Genomic DNA, 15,225 nt, shown 5'->3' on the forward strand with positions numbered 1-15,225 from the left:
AATCTTTTTCTTTAAAAAAGCATCTTTAAAACATACACCCGAGGATGTACTCTGGTACACACAAACATATTTATCTTCATACACATGAACATATGAACATACATACATACACACACCACGAAAAATAAGTAAACTTTTAAAATAAAATAAAACAAGTCTTTCACTCCGAGACTCCAAAGAACGCTCAACACAGAATTTCCTCTTCATACCACGTACATCATCTTCATCCAAATCCTGTCATGCTTCTTCCCTTCCGCCTCCTCCTCTCCATCCCAAACTGACCTGTAGTAGAAAAAATCCCTTCATTTCACTCATGTACTTCTTTCATTAGCAAAATACATTGTATGTCAACTCTGCATCCAGTTGCGTTAGAGGCAACATAAAGACAAGCATCCTCAGGCTCGCAGAGCTCATAGACAGGAGGCGATAACCACCATGCAGAGAGTGGGGGAACGCTAATGCACTCAGGGGAGCTGACTCCTGTGTGTGTGTGTGTGTATACACACTTCTGTAGGGAACTCCAGAAAATTCTCACAGGGGAATAGTAGTTCATCTGAGCTCAACCAGATACAGAGTCCAGCCATGGGGAGGAAGGAGAGAAACCCAAGCAGAGGGATACTCCACTACTGCAGTGTGTTAATCATCCGCGGACCTCCGTGAATCTTTGTGCCATCTGGCATGTATTGTTGCCTTGCTGAGGCTGGGTTAGTGTACTTATACATGCATGTATGTATATACATATACAACCTGACCTCAAACTCAACATTCTCCTGCCTCAGTCTGCTAGCACCCCCTGCTTGCCTTCCACCCTTTTTATCGATCAGACCCTGTTGTCAATTCACTTGTTAATTCCACAATTGTCTTTGTAACAGAATTTATCCGGGCACTGCACACTTGTCACAAGATCTGGAACTTAACATCCAGGCCACTCCTTGTATAACATGACTTCTCTTTCAGTGTGCTTTGTCTAGAAAGTTTGTACTGGGAATATTCAGCTTTTTTCTTCCACGGCTGAACATCCCACACTACATCTCTGAACCCAAAGTAGCTAATTATGCACGATCCTACCTCCACTAATCATTTAATTTTAAAAACTATTCACTCGAGTGCAGATGGACACATCTTTAACCTCAGACCGCCAGAGACAGAGGCAGATGGGTCTCTGTGAGTTCAAGACCTGATCTGCATAGTGACTTCCAGGTTAGGGATACACAGTGAGTGTCTTAGTTAGAATTTTACTGCTGTGAACAGACACCATGACCAAGACAACTCTTATAAAGGACAACATTTAATTGGGGCTGGCTTACTGGTTCAGAGGTTCAGTCCATTATCATCAGGGTGGGAGCATGGCAGCATCCAGACAGGCACAGTGCAGGAGGACCTGAGAGTTCTACATCTTCATCTGAAGGCTGCTAGCAGAATATTGGCTTCCAGGCAGCTAGGACAAGGGTATCAGAGCCCACACCCACAAGGTCACACCTACTCCAACAAGACCACACCTCCCAACAGTGCCACCCCCTGGGCCAAGCCTATACGAACCATCACAGTGAGACATTGTCTCAAAAGAAATAAAATCATCCACACATGCACACATAGGAACATACACATCAGTCAGTGTGAGTCTTGATGCTGGATTCAACCTCACTGGAAAAATCTTTCCTCTTCCTCTTTAAAATCCTAAGCAAGCACCTTGAAAGCAACCACCATACTGGATTTGATAGTGACTTAATAAGGCCTTACATTGGAAATACAGATTCAAGTCTAAAGTCATGGAAGTTTTACTCTCTGTAGATCTCCCAATATATATTAACAGGCTGAACTTAAGTCTCAGAACGCAGTGAAGGGACTAAGTGCCTCCTTTGGAAACACCTAAGCTCCTGTTTGGTCCTGGCTCTACGACTGACTAGTTAGACATCTTGATGAGGTCTCTTACCCTCTGTGAACCTCACCTCTCATCTGCAAGTTGAGGGTCATGACCTCAGCTTACATTAACTGCTGGACCAGAAATGATACCTCTTGGCTTCCTCACAGACACGTACCAAATCAGTGGTCCTTTGACAACTGACACTTAAATCAGTGAGAAGCTGAATCAATCAATCAATTAATAAATAGACCAGATGGGAAAACTTAAAGTTCTTGGTTTGATTAAATTTATCTTCAACTTCCACTTTTCCTTGATGAACGGAGTCCATGAACAACCAAGCAAGTCTGATCGCCCAGACTAAAGACGAGAACTGTCTGTCTAAATGTTGTGCCTTGCAACTTCTTCACGCACATGTCTGCTTGTGTTGGGGTCTCTGGCGTCTAGGAGCAGAACTCTCGATATGGAGAACTTCAACACGGAGGTGAACATCCCTCCTGGAGCAAAGGTGCAGTTTGAACTTCATTACCAGGAAGTGAAATGGAGGAAACTGGGATCCTATGAGCACAAGATTCATCTGCAGCCTGGGAAGCTGGCCAAGCACTTGGAGGTGAGCCTAGATGTACAGGGTTGGCGACCGCACGCATCTCTGCTATATTTTTGTCGCCACCACCACGGGCGGTATTAGTTGCCCTCGGCTCTGAAAAGCAATGGAGCCTACTAAAAAGGTTCAGAGTTAGAGTCCACCGCACCGTTTCGCCATGGATCCCAAAGCAAGCTCAGCCCCTTAGCGCTAAAGCAGTACACCGTTTGCTGTAGCGTGTTACCACAAACCACCGTGTCACCTAAAACAGCAGAAATCTGTTCCCTCATGGACAAGCAGAATTCTGCGATCAGGATGTAAGCAGAATGCCTATGACTTGTCTGTAAACTGAGAGGACAGATTAATCCTTGGGAAGTATCAATTCCAACATGAGAGCGGAGAACACATTGTTTCTTGCTTCTGGTATCCACCAGGTGCTGGCAGCCCTCGGCCTTGTGGCGTTCTACTCTTTATTGCTCCTCCCCTGAGCATCTCAAATCTTCTTCCACCCAGCCCTTCCTGGATTTAAGATCCAAGTAACAGAGGATGACTTTACCCTCAGGACGCTTAACTTTTTTTTTTTTTTTTTGGTTCTTTTTTTCGGAGCTGGGGACCGAACCCAGGGCCTTGCGCTTCCTAGGCAAGCGCTCTACCACTGAGCTAAATCCCCAGCCCCCAGGACGCTTAACTTAATCACATCCCTACAGACTTATTCCCAAATAAGTTCAAACTCGGATTCCAGGGTTTGAGGAATGCGTTCTTCAGGGAGCCACCACTCAGCCCTTGAAATTAACCTTCAGGGTAAAGGTGTCATGAGTCTCTGCTTTCTTGTCTGTAAAAGACAAGACTTGAGACTCGAGTTTTGCAGCCACCAGAATCATAAGCCCAATAAACTACTCTGCCTATAAAATGGTTAGCCTCAGGAATTTTAACATCCCTAAGAATGAAACACTTTTTCCTATTATTCTATTAGACATACATGTGTGTGCATGCACACGCGCGCGCGCACACACACACACACACACACACACAAACACACACACACACACACACAAAATGAAATAAATAAATCTTTTAAAAGTTTGCGCAGTGCTAGCTAACATCCCGCCAAGGGGCTCTTAGATGACCTGTAAGGTAGTGAAGACACAGAAAGGGAGCCTGCTCTATGCAGAAGGAAATATGTGACTGAGCCCCCTTTATACTCATTTCCTGTCTTGAAAACTCGCTCATGCAACAGCAGCAGCATTCACCCTTCCAAGGTGACACCCAATTGCCTTGCATAAAGCCCCATCTCTTGTCTGTGTGTGTAGGGGTTATATGAGTGTGCTCGTGGGTAAACTCACCCACGTGCATGACTGCCTGGCCAGTATCCACGATCCTCCTGTCTCCATTCCCAGTACTGAAGTACTGAGGTGCATGCCACCACACCCAGATTTGGCATGAGTAATGGGGATTAGAACTTAAATTCTAATGCTTGCCTGGGAAAGCACTTAATCCATTGAGCTATCTCCAGCCAGAAGCACAACCCCGTTCAATTAATGCCACCCTGGTGAGCAAGGTTTCCAGCATGTGACCCTTCAGGAGGCATACTGATGTCCTGTCTTGTGTTAATTGTCACCTTGACAGAATCTAGACTCACACAGTAGAAGCGCCTTGATTATATCAACTGATGTGGAAAGACAAATCTTAGCTGTGGAAGGGGACAGTCCCTGAGCAGGGGATCCTGGTCTATGTTAAATGGGGCTGGGTTAAAGTGCAGTGGCTTGCATTCATCCCTTTCTGGGTCCTGATTGGGTGTCATCTGAGCTACGTCATCACGCTCCTGCTGCCTCTCCTTGCCCACCGTGATGTATTGTGCCGTGAACTGAGAACGAAAACAAACCCGTTCTTTCCACAGTTGCCCTTGTCAGAGGATTTTATCATAGCAACACTAAAAGAAACTGAGTCATGTGTCTACACCATAGTCAGGGGAAGTAAACCCTGAGATGAGTGAGGTGACAGAAAGTTGGAATCCCGGGAACTTAAAGGACTTCCCAGAGTGACCACGGCACTATGCTCGGGGAACTGGGAGACAGGAAAAAGCATCAGAGAGCCTAAGAGTAAATTTCCTTTCCTGTTTTAAAGATCCCTAAAGGGTTTTGATTCTACCATTTCCCGCCTTTTTAGGTGAATGTCTGGATTATTGAACCTCAAGGAATGAGATTTCTTCATGTTCCTGACACATTTGAAGGTCATTTCCAAGGTGTCCCAGTCATATCCAAAGGACAACAGAAGGTACTAGAGAAACTGCACATTGCCAGCTATCCCAGTAGTCACTGGGTCCTGACTCTTTTTCTCTTGTGCCCTGGACAGTGGGGGAAAAAAAAGAGAGTGGTCTGATGGGCTGAGGTCAAAGGCTAGAGTTTCTTTCCTATTAAATATACAAAGAAGCACTCCCAATTATGTAATTTCATTGTATCCATTTTGGAGCCTCCTTTGCCAAGAGTCAATTTTCACATAAAGAATTTTCATAAATTACACACAAAAAAATATTCACCTTAATTGTCTTTGCCATAATGGCCAATAACAAACAACTATGAAAAGGTCAGAATCCCCTCAGAATGTACACAGACTCTTTCCAGAGTGAGAGACATTCCTTCCACGGTATCTGGTGGAAACCTCTTTGGATCTCTCTTTTTAAAGGCCTGATACCTGGAAAACAGCACCACGGTCTGTTGGACACTCCAGTCAATTGCTCTAACATTCTTTTCCACAAGTATTGGGCCAGTGGATGTTGTCAGCGTGCTGTTCTCCTTATACATGAGTAGAGGCAACTACCATGGCCCCCCACCCACCCCATCAGTATCTGGGAGCAAAGATCAGCTTCTGATGTCTCTGTCCTTTGCAGGCACATGTGTCCTTCAAGCCCACAGTAGCACAGCAAAGAAAATGCCCCAACTGCACAGAGACTGCAGTGGATGGAGAGCTGGTAGTCGTGTATGACGTCAACAGAGAAGAAAAGGCTGGGGAACTTGAGGTGAGAGCTGGCCGGCTCCAGGACTACCAAGCTGAGGCCGAAAAAGAACCTCATTGTTGTTGAACACATTCCTTGGCTCATGAGTGACTCCTGGTTGTCAAGGGAAGGGTTCAGGATCCAGAGAAAGGACTATAACCATACTTTTCTGCTATGCATCAAAATCATCCTTTATGCCATAAAAAAAATAAGAGGAGCTACAGAGATTGGCTAACTGGTTAAAACACTTGCCATGCAAGTGTGAAGACCCAAGTTCTACCTCTAGACCATACATAAAGAATTTGGTTGTGATGGTGGCATTCTGTCTTGGTTTTATTTCTGTTATTATGATAAAATACCCTGATGTAAAACTTGGGGGGAGAAAAAGGATCTGATTCATCTAAAATTTCAGGTTCTAGTTCATCAAAACAGTGAAGTCACAATGACAAGAGCAGTTCATAACACACCCAGAGTTAAAAGCAGAGATAAATGGATGTATACATGCTCACTTGCTTACTTGCTTGAGCTGAGCTAAATTTCTCTTCTTTTATACAATTCAGAATCCCCCTGACAAGGGAATGGTGATGCCCACGGTGGGCTGGGTCTTCCCACAACTTAAGACAGCCTCACATACACAGTCATGCCCACAGGCCAACCCAATGTAGACTCTCTCTCCTTTAATCACTATAAATTATATCAAGTTGTCAATTAAACGTGACCATAAAGCAGGTGTTTGTTCCCTCTCCCCCCACCCCCCACTGAGTCTAATTCCCTCAGTGTAGACTGTGCTAAACGTATCTCCCAGGGTCTGGTAAGAATGTGTTTTTTTGTTTGTTTGTTTGTTTGTTTGTTTGTTTGTTTGTTTGTTTTGGAGACTTCCTTTGTAATCAGATCAGTTAGTATGCTGTGCTGAAAACACTTGTGAACTGTCTGTGTCCTCACTAGTTGAGTCCTGTGGGGACAAAGACCACCTGACTCCCCATTGCTTGGCAGAGTTTCACTGCAGCAGGGGCCTGAGATGAATAGGGAACAGGGCAGAGTGGAGCAGATTGGAGTGGGAAGGCAGAATGGATTGGACTTTCAGAATGCAGGGGCAAGAGAAAGATCAGAAGAAAAGGATGGGTGCACACCAAGCTTCCACCTCTGTTCTTTTTCATCATCATGGGACATGTGTTAGCTTCTCCTGTAGCCTACCTCTCCTCTGTGGTCTCCGGCTTCCACATCTTACCTTCCAAACATCGCTCATCATTGGACTCATACACAAGTTTTCGGTTTTGTTTTTCTTAGGTATTTAATGGATATTTTGTGCACTTCTTTGCTCCTGAGAACCTGGACCCAATTCCCAAAAACATCCTCTTTGTTATTGATGTTAGTGGCTCCATGTGGGGAATTAAAATGAAACAGGTAAGGACTCCTTGTTTGTGGGGGTTCCTGAGAGTTCCCTTTTTGTTCTCTTTTAATAATGGAGTTATTGTAAGTTATTATAAGTAATAAGTCGGTGTTCCCTCTGACCCCACACTTTGGGCTAGACCTCAGGAACTGTACTTACTGACCTTACTGACCTAGGGGGTCAGCCCTTTTCAAAGTGGGGAGCTTACTGTATAATCACTGGGCTTATATGAAAATCAATGCTTCCTTGTAAAAAAAAATTCTTCTCATCTCCAAGTTTCCTCCTTTCTCTTCCCTCTCTTGCTGTTTCATTTTCTAATTTTATGTCTCACAACTCACCCTTTGAACAGTCCCGTGTTTATATGACGTGTTCTCTTTTTGATCATGTCTCAGCATGATGTTTAGCTTTAGTATACTGCCATTAGTCCCAAGTAACTTGAAAAATCCTCATAAACGTCTCATGAGTGTGTGTGTGTGTGTGTGTGTGTGTGTGTGTGTGTGTGTGTGTTATGTACATGTGAGTGTCTATGTTTATGTAGTGTACATCAAGGTCAGAGATGAACTTTTGGCATCTCTTTCTATTACTCTCCACTTTATCTTTGGAGACAGAGTCTCTTCTCCAAACCAGAGTGTACCCTTCTAGGCTAGGCTAGCTGCCCAGTGAGTCCTTGGACATCTGCCTATCTCTGTGCTGGGGTTATATGTGCACACCACCACACTTGTCTCTTCCATGGGTGTCAGTGATCCAAACATGAGTCTTCATACTTTCCTAACAAGCTCTTTGCCCATGGAGCCATCTCCCTGCCTGTCTTTACTCTACCCTTTTTAATCTACATTGCTATTGGGGTGTGTATCCTATCTGAAGTCTTCTAGTTCAGAGATAAACATTGGCTTATCCTTCATAAACAGAATAGAAGTAAATATAAACAATAAGTGAGGTACTGCTTCTTCTTCTTCCTCTTCTTCCTCCTCCTCTTCTTCCTCCTCCTCCTCCTCATCTTCCTCCTCCTCCTCCTCCTCGTGGTATTCAAGATAGAGTTTCTCTCTGTAGTCCTGGCTATCCTTTCACTCTGTGGACTAGGCCTCACACTCAGATATCCATCTGCCTCTGTCTCCCTAGTGCTGGGATTAAAGGCAGGTGCCTCCACTGCCCAGCAGTAATTTCTTAATTTACCCATTAAGCCAAATAATTTGAACAATCAATTAAGTATTCCTTTATTAGGAGCCATTTTGACCACCTTACGTGATTACTATTCTGTAACTACACAAAAGACGTCAGTGTCCTGGATGATCCCTGGCTACCCGAGCTTCCACTGTGCTACAGATCCTGCTCCTGAAAATCTGCTGTGGTCCTTTTTTTCTGCGGGAGGCTTTCCCATGCATTTTATAAAGTTGAGCATCATCCATGACCTGACCCACCTGACTTCAGTAGCATAACTTAGTTGTGACAGCTAAAAATCGCATCCTGAGGAGACAGGATAAAGGCTAACATCTCTGTCCTGTACCGCTGGTGTCCTGAGTTTAATTCCCCAAACCCATGAAAAAAATCAAGTATGGTTTTGTAGTTCCAGCACTGGAAAGGCAGAAACAGACAAGTTTTTGAGACTTACAGGTCAGCTAGCCTAGCATAATTAGCAAAGGCTAGGCCAGTGTGAAAAAAACCAAAGTAGATGTCACCTAAGGAATGATACCCTAGGTTCACTTCTGGCCTCTACATACACACATACACCTGTGCATGAACAAAACACACATGAACAAACACACACACACACGCGCACACACACTCACATGTACACACACACACACACACACACACACACAAAAAAAACTTCATTTATTGCCCTCTATTTTTAACAAAAAGTTAGACCCCATTAGCATCATTATTCTTTTTTTTTGGATATTTTATGTATTTACATTTCAAATGTTATCCCCTTCCCCCCTCACATACCCCCTCCTCCTGCTTCTATAAAGATGCTCCCACCCCCACCTCAATGCCCTGGCATTCCCCTACACTGGGTAATTGAGCTTTCACAGGACCAAGGGCTTCCCCTCCCATTGATGCTGGACAATGCCGTCCTTTGCTGCATATGTGGTTCCTCCATGTGTACTCTTTGGTTGGTGCTTAGTCCTTGGGGGCTCTGGGGGATCTGGTTGGTTGATATTGTTGTTCTTCCTATGGGGTTGCAAACCCCTTCAGTTCCTTCACTCCTCTCTCTAATCCTCCATTGTGGTTCCCATGCTCAGTCCGATGGTTAGCTGCAAGCATCCTCATCTGTAACAGTAAGGCTCTGGCAGAGCCTCTCAGGAGACACAAAACAATTGTTCATTTACCATTCCTTTCTTTCTCCCTGTCTTCAGTCAACAAATATCTGTGAAGTACCTACTGTGTGTCTGGCAGCTCCAAGGAAATACTTAAATTTGTGCTGCTTATTCTTAAATTAGGACTAGTCAAACTGATGTATTTAAGAATACAGAAAAAAAATGAGTATCTAAAGTCCAATAGTACATGTTCGGAACATAAGGGACAGGTCGGTGTTGACTGCACAGTTTCTCTAACAAGTTGAACTTGAATCAGTGCTTGGAGGGTGAACGGGGCATGTGGTGGGTCTGTTGATTTCTCCTTTGACTTGAATTGTATGTAATGAGACTTCATTGGGTTCTCCTTTGAAATAGACTGTGGAAGCGATGAAGACCATATTGGATGACCTAAGAACCGAGGACCAATTCTCTGTGGTTGATTTCAACCATAATGTTAGAAGCTGGAGAAATGATTTAGTTTCAGCTACTAAAACACAAATTGCAGATGCCAAGAGATACATTGAGAAAATCCAGCCTAGTGGAGGTGAGTGGTTTTGCTCCAAAGCCTACAGGAAAACTTTAAAAAGGTTCAGTCTAGGTTCTCACAGGACTCATATCCCCTGCTGAGCATAGTGACAGGTCTTCAAAACTTATCACGTACAATAATGAGGTAGAAGAAGCCTAAGTTCAGAGTCTCCCTGAGCTACAGCTAGTTCAAGACCAGCCTGGAGAACACAGTAAAACCTGTCTCCAATAACAGCAACCAAGAATTATTATTCTCTACCAAACTGGTATTTGCCCAATCTGCTGTAGTTTTCTTTAAAAATACATTTTTGTTTTCTTTTTAAATTAATAGTGTTTGTGGAGTAATAATAGCACACAATGTGTTTGTGGAGAAATAATACACAATACAACTCACACATGTCTTTAAAAAGTCCAAAATTTTATATTAAAAAAGGTTTGTAAGTCAATCTAGGCTTCTTTGTTAAATATATATATATATACATATATATATAGTGTGTGTGTGTGTATGTGTGTGTGTGTAAAATATAAATGTCTTCCAGAGCATTTCAGCAAGGTCATTTCCATTCCTTGTGTTTGTTGCCTTACAAGAAGACAGACCAATGCACTAAAAGGCTTATTTATCTCAAAGGGGATAGTTTAAAGTAAATGATTTACTGCACTGTAAGGTCTTGATGATAAAGAAATTTGTCACTTTGAAAGCAATCAAGTGAATTTAATATTGAGCAAGTTATGCATAAGAAGTTAGATGAGCCTGAATCCAAGTTGTGGCTGTGTGTGTGTGTGTGCGTGTGTGTGCGTGTGTGCACACACATGTGTGAGCACATTATATTATTTTAACAGGCACAAATATCAATGAGGCTCTGCTGAGAGCAATTTTCATTCTGAACGAAGCCAGTAACATGGGATTGCTGAACCCCGACTCAGTCTCTCTGATCATTTTGGTTTCTGATGGAGATCCAACAGTGGGCAAGTATTACCTCCATTTCTTATGGACGGGTGTTTTCCCTGTTGCTTTGAAGAATGTTATTTGCTCAGGGTGGGAACTGTGATGGCATATTTGTATGTTTCTAAAAACATCTTAAACCCTGGCTTCTGCAAGGAAGTCTCCTGGCCCAGAAGCACCTAGGAGCAATTGTGTGGGAAGATTTGCTTCTGCACAGGGAGAACTAATAAAAGGTGAAAGGCATGGAAACAGAAATAAAAATGAAACTCAAAGGAAGTAAATATATAGAAATGTGCAAAACCAGAGTAGGGTACCATTTCAGCAGCGTTATTAACCGGACGTTGCTCTTGGATGCCTCTGTTTCTACACACACAAACACACACACACACACACACACACACACACACCACACCACACACCACACACACCACACACCACATACACACACACCACATACACACACACCACATACACACACACACTCACACCACACACACACACACCACACACATAACACACACACACTCACACCACACACACACACACTCACACCACACACACACTCACCCACCCACACACACACATAACACATACACACAGTCACACACACACTCACAACACACACACCACATACACACACACTCACAACACACACACACACACACACACACACACACACACACACACACCAGGCTCCATAAAGGAAGGTTGCGCTGTCATCTATGTTGTGAGAGCTGCCAGTGGAGGGTGGTAAGTGCCTTCATTTCCTCATCGTTAGGCCAGGGAAGATGGTAGATGGGAGTGGAGAACAGTCTGTATTCATCTCAGTTCCCTCAGGAATGCAGTCTCTGTTGTTCTTCACTTCCTTCCCTGCTGCCACGGGAGAAATGACCACTGGCTTGGACAGCCTTTAAATAAATCATTGTTTCCTTATCTGCAAAATGGTTCCAGCAGCTCCTGTTTCTATTACCTGCCATTAGTTTTATGTGAGCCTTCCCTTTGATGAGAATTAGAAATAACAGATGCTGGGTGGTGCGGCCATGGACGTCTTGCCGCGTGCACAAGGGTGGCACCTAACCCATGCTGTACAGAGGAATGAGGGGAAAGCATGGCGGGGCAAATATTACATTGGCAACAGGGGTTCCAGGAGGAGAGGGGGAACATCCCCTTCCCTTAGCACTGACACCCACCCGAGCAGTTGTTATGTGTTTGTGATAGAGTCCCTTTTTTCTCCATTCATATCTTGTAGCTTTGAAAACATACGTTTTGAATAATATCATTAAGAATAAAAGGAAATTATACACAGACATACACCGATAAATATGTTATGCCTGTTACTTACTCTTCTTTCCTGATCATTCAGTTTCTTCACTGGAGTAAGTCTCTGACGACTAGCTTCTTTGGCATCAGTTCATCCCTATTTTACTCTATGTATATGTGTGTGTGTGTGTGTGTGTGTGTGTGTGTGTGTCTGTGTGTGTGTGTATGTGTGTGTATGTGTGTGTGTGTCTGTGTGTGTGTATGTGTGTGTCCATGTGCATGTGTGTATGTGTGTGCATGTACGTGTGTATGTGCATGCATGTATATGTGTATGTGTGTGCATGCGTATATGTGTGTGTGCATGCATGTATATGTGTATGTGTGTGCATGCGTATATGTGTATGTGCATGTGTATATGTGTGTATATGTGTGTGTGTACATATATATGTTAGGATTTATTACACATAAGGATAACCTACATGCATCCATTTACTTTGATTATTCTCTTTAAAAAAAAATACCTCGGAGCTGGAGAGATGACTCAGTGGTTAAGAGCATTGACTGCTCTTCCAGAGGTCCTGAGTTCAATTCCCAGCAACCACGTAGTGACTCACGACCATCTGTAATGGGATCCAATGCCCTCTTCTGGTGTGTCTGGAGACAGCTACAGTGTACTCACACACATAAAACAAATAAATAAATCTTAATAAAAGAAAGTACCTCTAAAGAACTGGAGAGATGGCTCAGTGGTTAGGAGCACTTGCATTTGGCAGTGGACCTGGGTTTGATTCCCAGCACATATAAGGTGTCTCACCATCACTCCAGTTCCAGGGGATCTGATGTCGTCTGACCTCCAAGGTCACTAGGCACATGCATGGTGCATACATGCAGTCCACATACATGCATGTAGATAAACCGTTCATACTCATAAGTTAAGTAAATTTTTTTTTATTTAAATGCCTTTGATGGGGCTGAGGAGATGGCTCAGGGTGTAAAAGTACTTACTATACGGGCATAAAGATCTGAGTTTGAATCTTCAGAATCCATGCTCTTAAAAAAACTAGACATAGTGGCGGGTGATGCTGTACACCTTTACTCCCAGCACAAGGACGGCAGAGGCCAGAGGATCTCTGAATCTGTGGCCAATCTACTGTAAAGAATGAGTTTCAGGAGACACAGAGAAAGCCTGTCTCAAACACACACACACACACACACAAACACACACACACACACACACAAACACGCACACAAACACATACACACATACACATACACACAGAGAGACATACACACACAGATATATACACACACAGAGAGACATACACACACATACACAGACATATACACACAAACACACACACAGATATATACACACAGAGAGAGACATACATACACACATACACAGACATATACACAGAGAGAGACATACACACACACACACATATACATACACACACACACACACCATACACACATACCTTACACACACACACCATACACACATACCATACACACACACACACCATACACAGGCACACCATACACAGACACACACACACACACACACACACACACACACACACACGCTTGACGTGACTTTTCATTCCTGTAACACCAGTGCTATAGGGACAGAGACAGGAGAGTCTCAAGGGCTTGCCGGCCAATCTACTTCACTGACACAGCAAGTTTCCAGTTCAGTGGGAGACACAGTGTCAAAGTGATAAGGTGGAAAGCAATGCAGGAAGAGCCTGGGTGTCACCCTGCTGTATGCACGTCTGGGGCTTGTGCCCCTGCACACACATAAACATACCTCTTGCTCTCTGCCAGAAACCAAAAGGCAATGTCTTTCAACATGAAAGCAGAGGAGTGGCTAGTTGGGAGGAGAAAAGGGATCAGCAGGAATGCGCATCAACAAAAAGTGATAACAGGGAAACTTGGCCTGAAATACGTTATGTACGTGTAGAAAATGCCGTGACGAAATGCATTGTCACATAAGATGACCTATGCTAATAAAACATTGGAATGCTTTTGAGATTGCTGAATATGAACACCTAGAGGGGCTGCATAGGAGTCCCAGCTCATTTGCACCATAGTCTAACCAAGTTCTCTTACGGGGGATCCGCTTTGGTTGTTTCTATTGTCGCTTCACCCAAGGAATGTTGCTAGGCGCCATCGCTGCCGCCACTTCAGATCTTCATGGATGAGTGCACGCATTTTAGAAGTTCTAAATTTTGACTCACTGGATCAGAGGATTAATGCGATTTTAGTTTTGATCAGTTTTGAAGATTAACCTCCTCTCACGGGTTCCTCTTGCTTTCCTGTCACTGCCAATTCCAGGTGAACTAAAACTGTCCAAAATTCAGAAAAACGTGAAGCAGAACATCCAAGATAACATCTCCCTCTTCAGTCTGGGGATCGGATTTGATGTCGACTATGACTTTTTGAAGAGGCTGTCCAATGAAAATCGCGGGATTGCTCAACGAATCTACGGGAACCGGGACACATCCTCCCAGCTCAAGGTAGCATTCCGTTTCTCCTTTCCTGAAGCTCATCCCTCTGCTCATACCGAGCCCCTCAGAAGACACCTGAACGTAGCTCTGATTTGTCGTAGCCATATTTGCTCTTAAAATTCCGGCAACCATTCAGTTTCCTTCTCACACATTCCCATCGCTGCTTTCAGCACTGACTAATTTGAAACAGGAAAGCCAAGGCCAAACCCTCGTCTGCTCTGTGAACCATGAGGCCTTCGCCCGCCTCCCGTCTCTGCCTCCTCGTCCCATGAGCAATTGCTCACCCCGCTTTCATGGCCAGCTATTTTCTCTCTGGATTGTGTTGGCATTTGGATATTATCTTTACGATGTAAACCAAGTCCAACTGTGCCCTTTAAGCTTCCTTAAATAAGGGAAGAGAGAGACCAATCGGGTAGCATGGTGACAAATGCCTTTAATTGCAACATACAGGAAGCAAGTGGGTCTCTGTGGGTTCAAGGCCAACCTATGTGCATAGCAAGTTCCAGGCCACCCAAGGCTACATATTCACACACACACACACACACACACACACACACACACACACACACACACACTCACTCACTCACTACTGTTTGTTTTTTTTGGATTTTTAAATAAAATCACTTTATTCTAATTGATACAAAAAAAACTCACACTATTAGTTTAAGGAAGTCACTGACCAATTTCACAATCCTAAACTTTATACCTCTCTGTGATGTTCTGTATAGTTACAATGGCCTTCAGGGGGCTCCCCACAGGGCTCCCCCACATTACTCTCAGTTACCTTTTTATTTACTTTTCTATCACAGAAAGAAAGAAGGAAGGAAGGAAGGGAAGGAAGGAAGGAAGAAATGGTGACTGACT

At 43.8% G+C, this 15,225-nt stretch overlaps 1 protein-coding gene across 1 annotated transcript in view; it reads left to right on the forward strand.

The window, feature by feature from the left end:
* Nucleotides 1–15,225, forward strand: part of Itih2 (inter-alpha-trypsin inhibitor heavy chain 2) — a 36,339-nt gene that overhangs the window by 8,633 nt on the left and 12,481 nt on the right. Inside the window, exons 6-12 of the mRNA NM_001419801.1 lie at nt 2,309–2,471; nt 4,611–4,718; nt 5,332–5,460; nt 6,724–6,840; nt 9,499–9,667; nt 10,489–10,614; nt 14,189–14,370. Coding sequence (NP_001406730.1) covers nt 2,309–2,471; nt 4,611–4,718; nt 5,332–5,460; nt 6,724–6,840; nt 9,499–9,667; nt 10,489–10,614; nt 14,189–14,370 — 994 coding nt within the window. The remainder of the gene's footprint in view (nt 1–2,308; nt 2,472–4,610; nt 4,719–5,331; nt 5,461–6,723; nt 6,841–9,498; nt 9,668–10,488; nt 10,615–14,188; nt 14,371–15,225) is intronic.

Source organism: Rattus norvegicus, chromosome 17 (genome assembly GCF_021556685.1).
Source record: "Rattus norvegicus strain SHRSP/BbbUtx chromosome 17, alternate assembly SHRSP_T2T, whole genome shotgun sequence".
Lineage (NCBI taxonomy): Eukaryota > Metazoa > Chordata > Mammalia > Rodentia > Muridae > Rattus > Rattus norvegicus.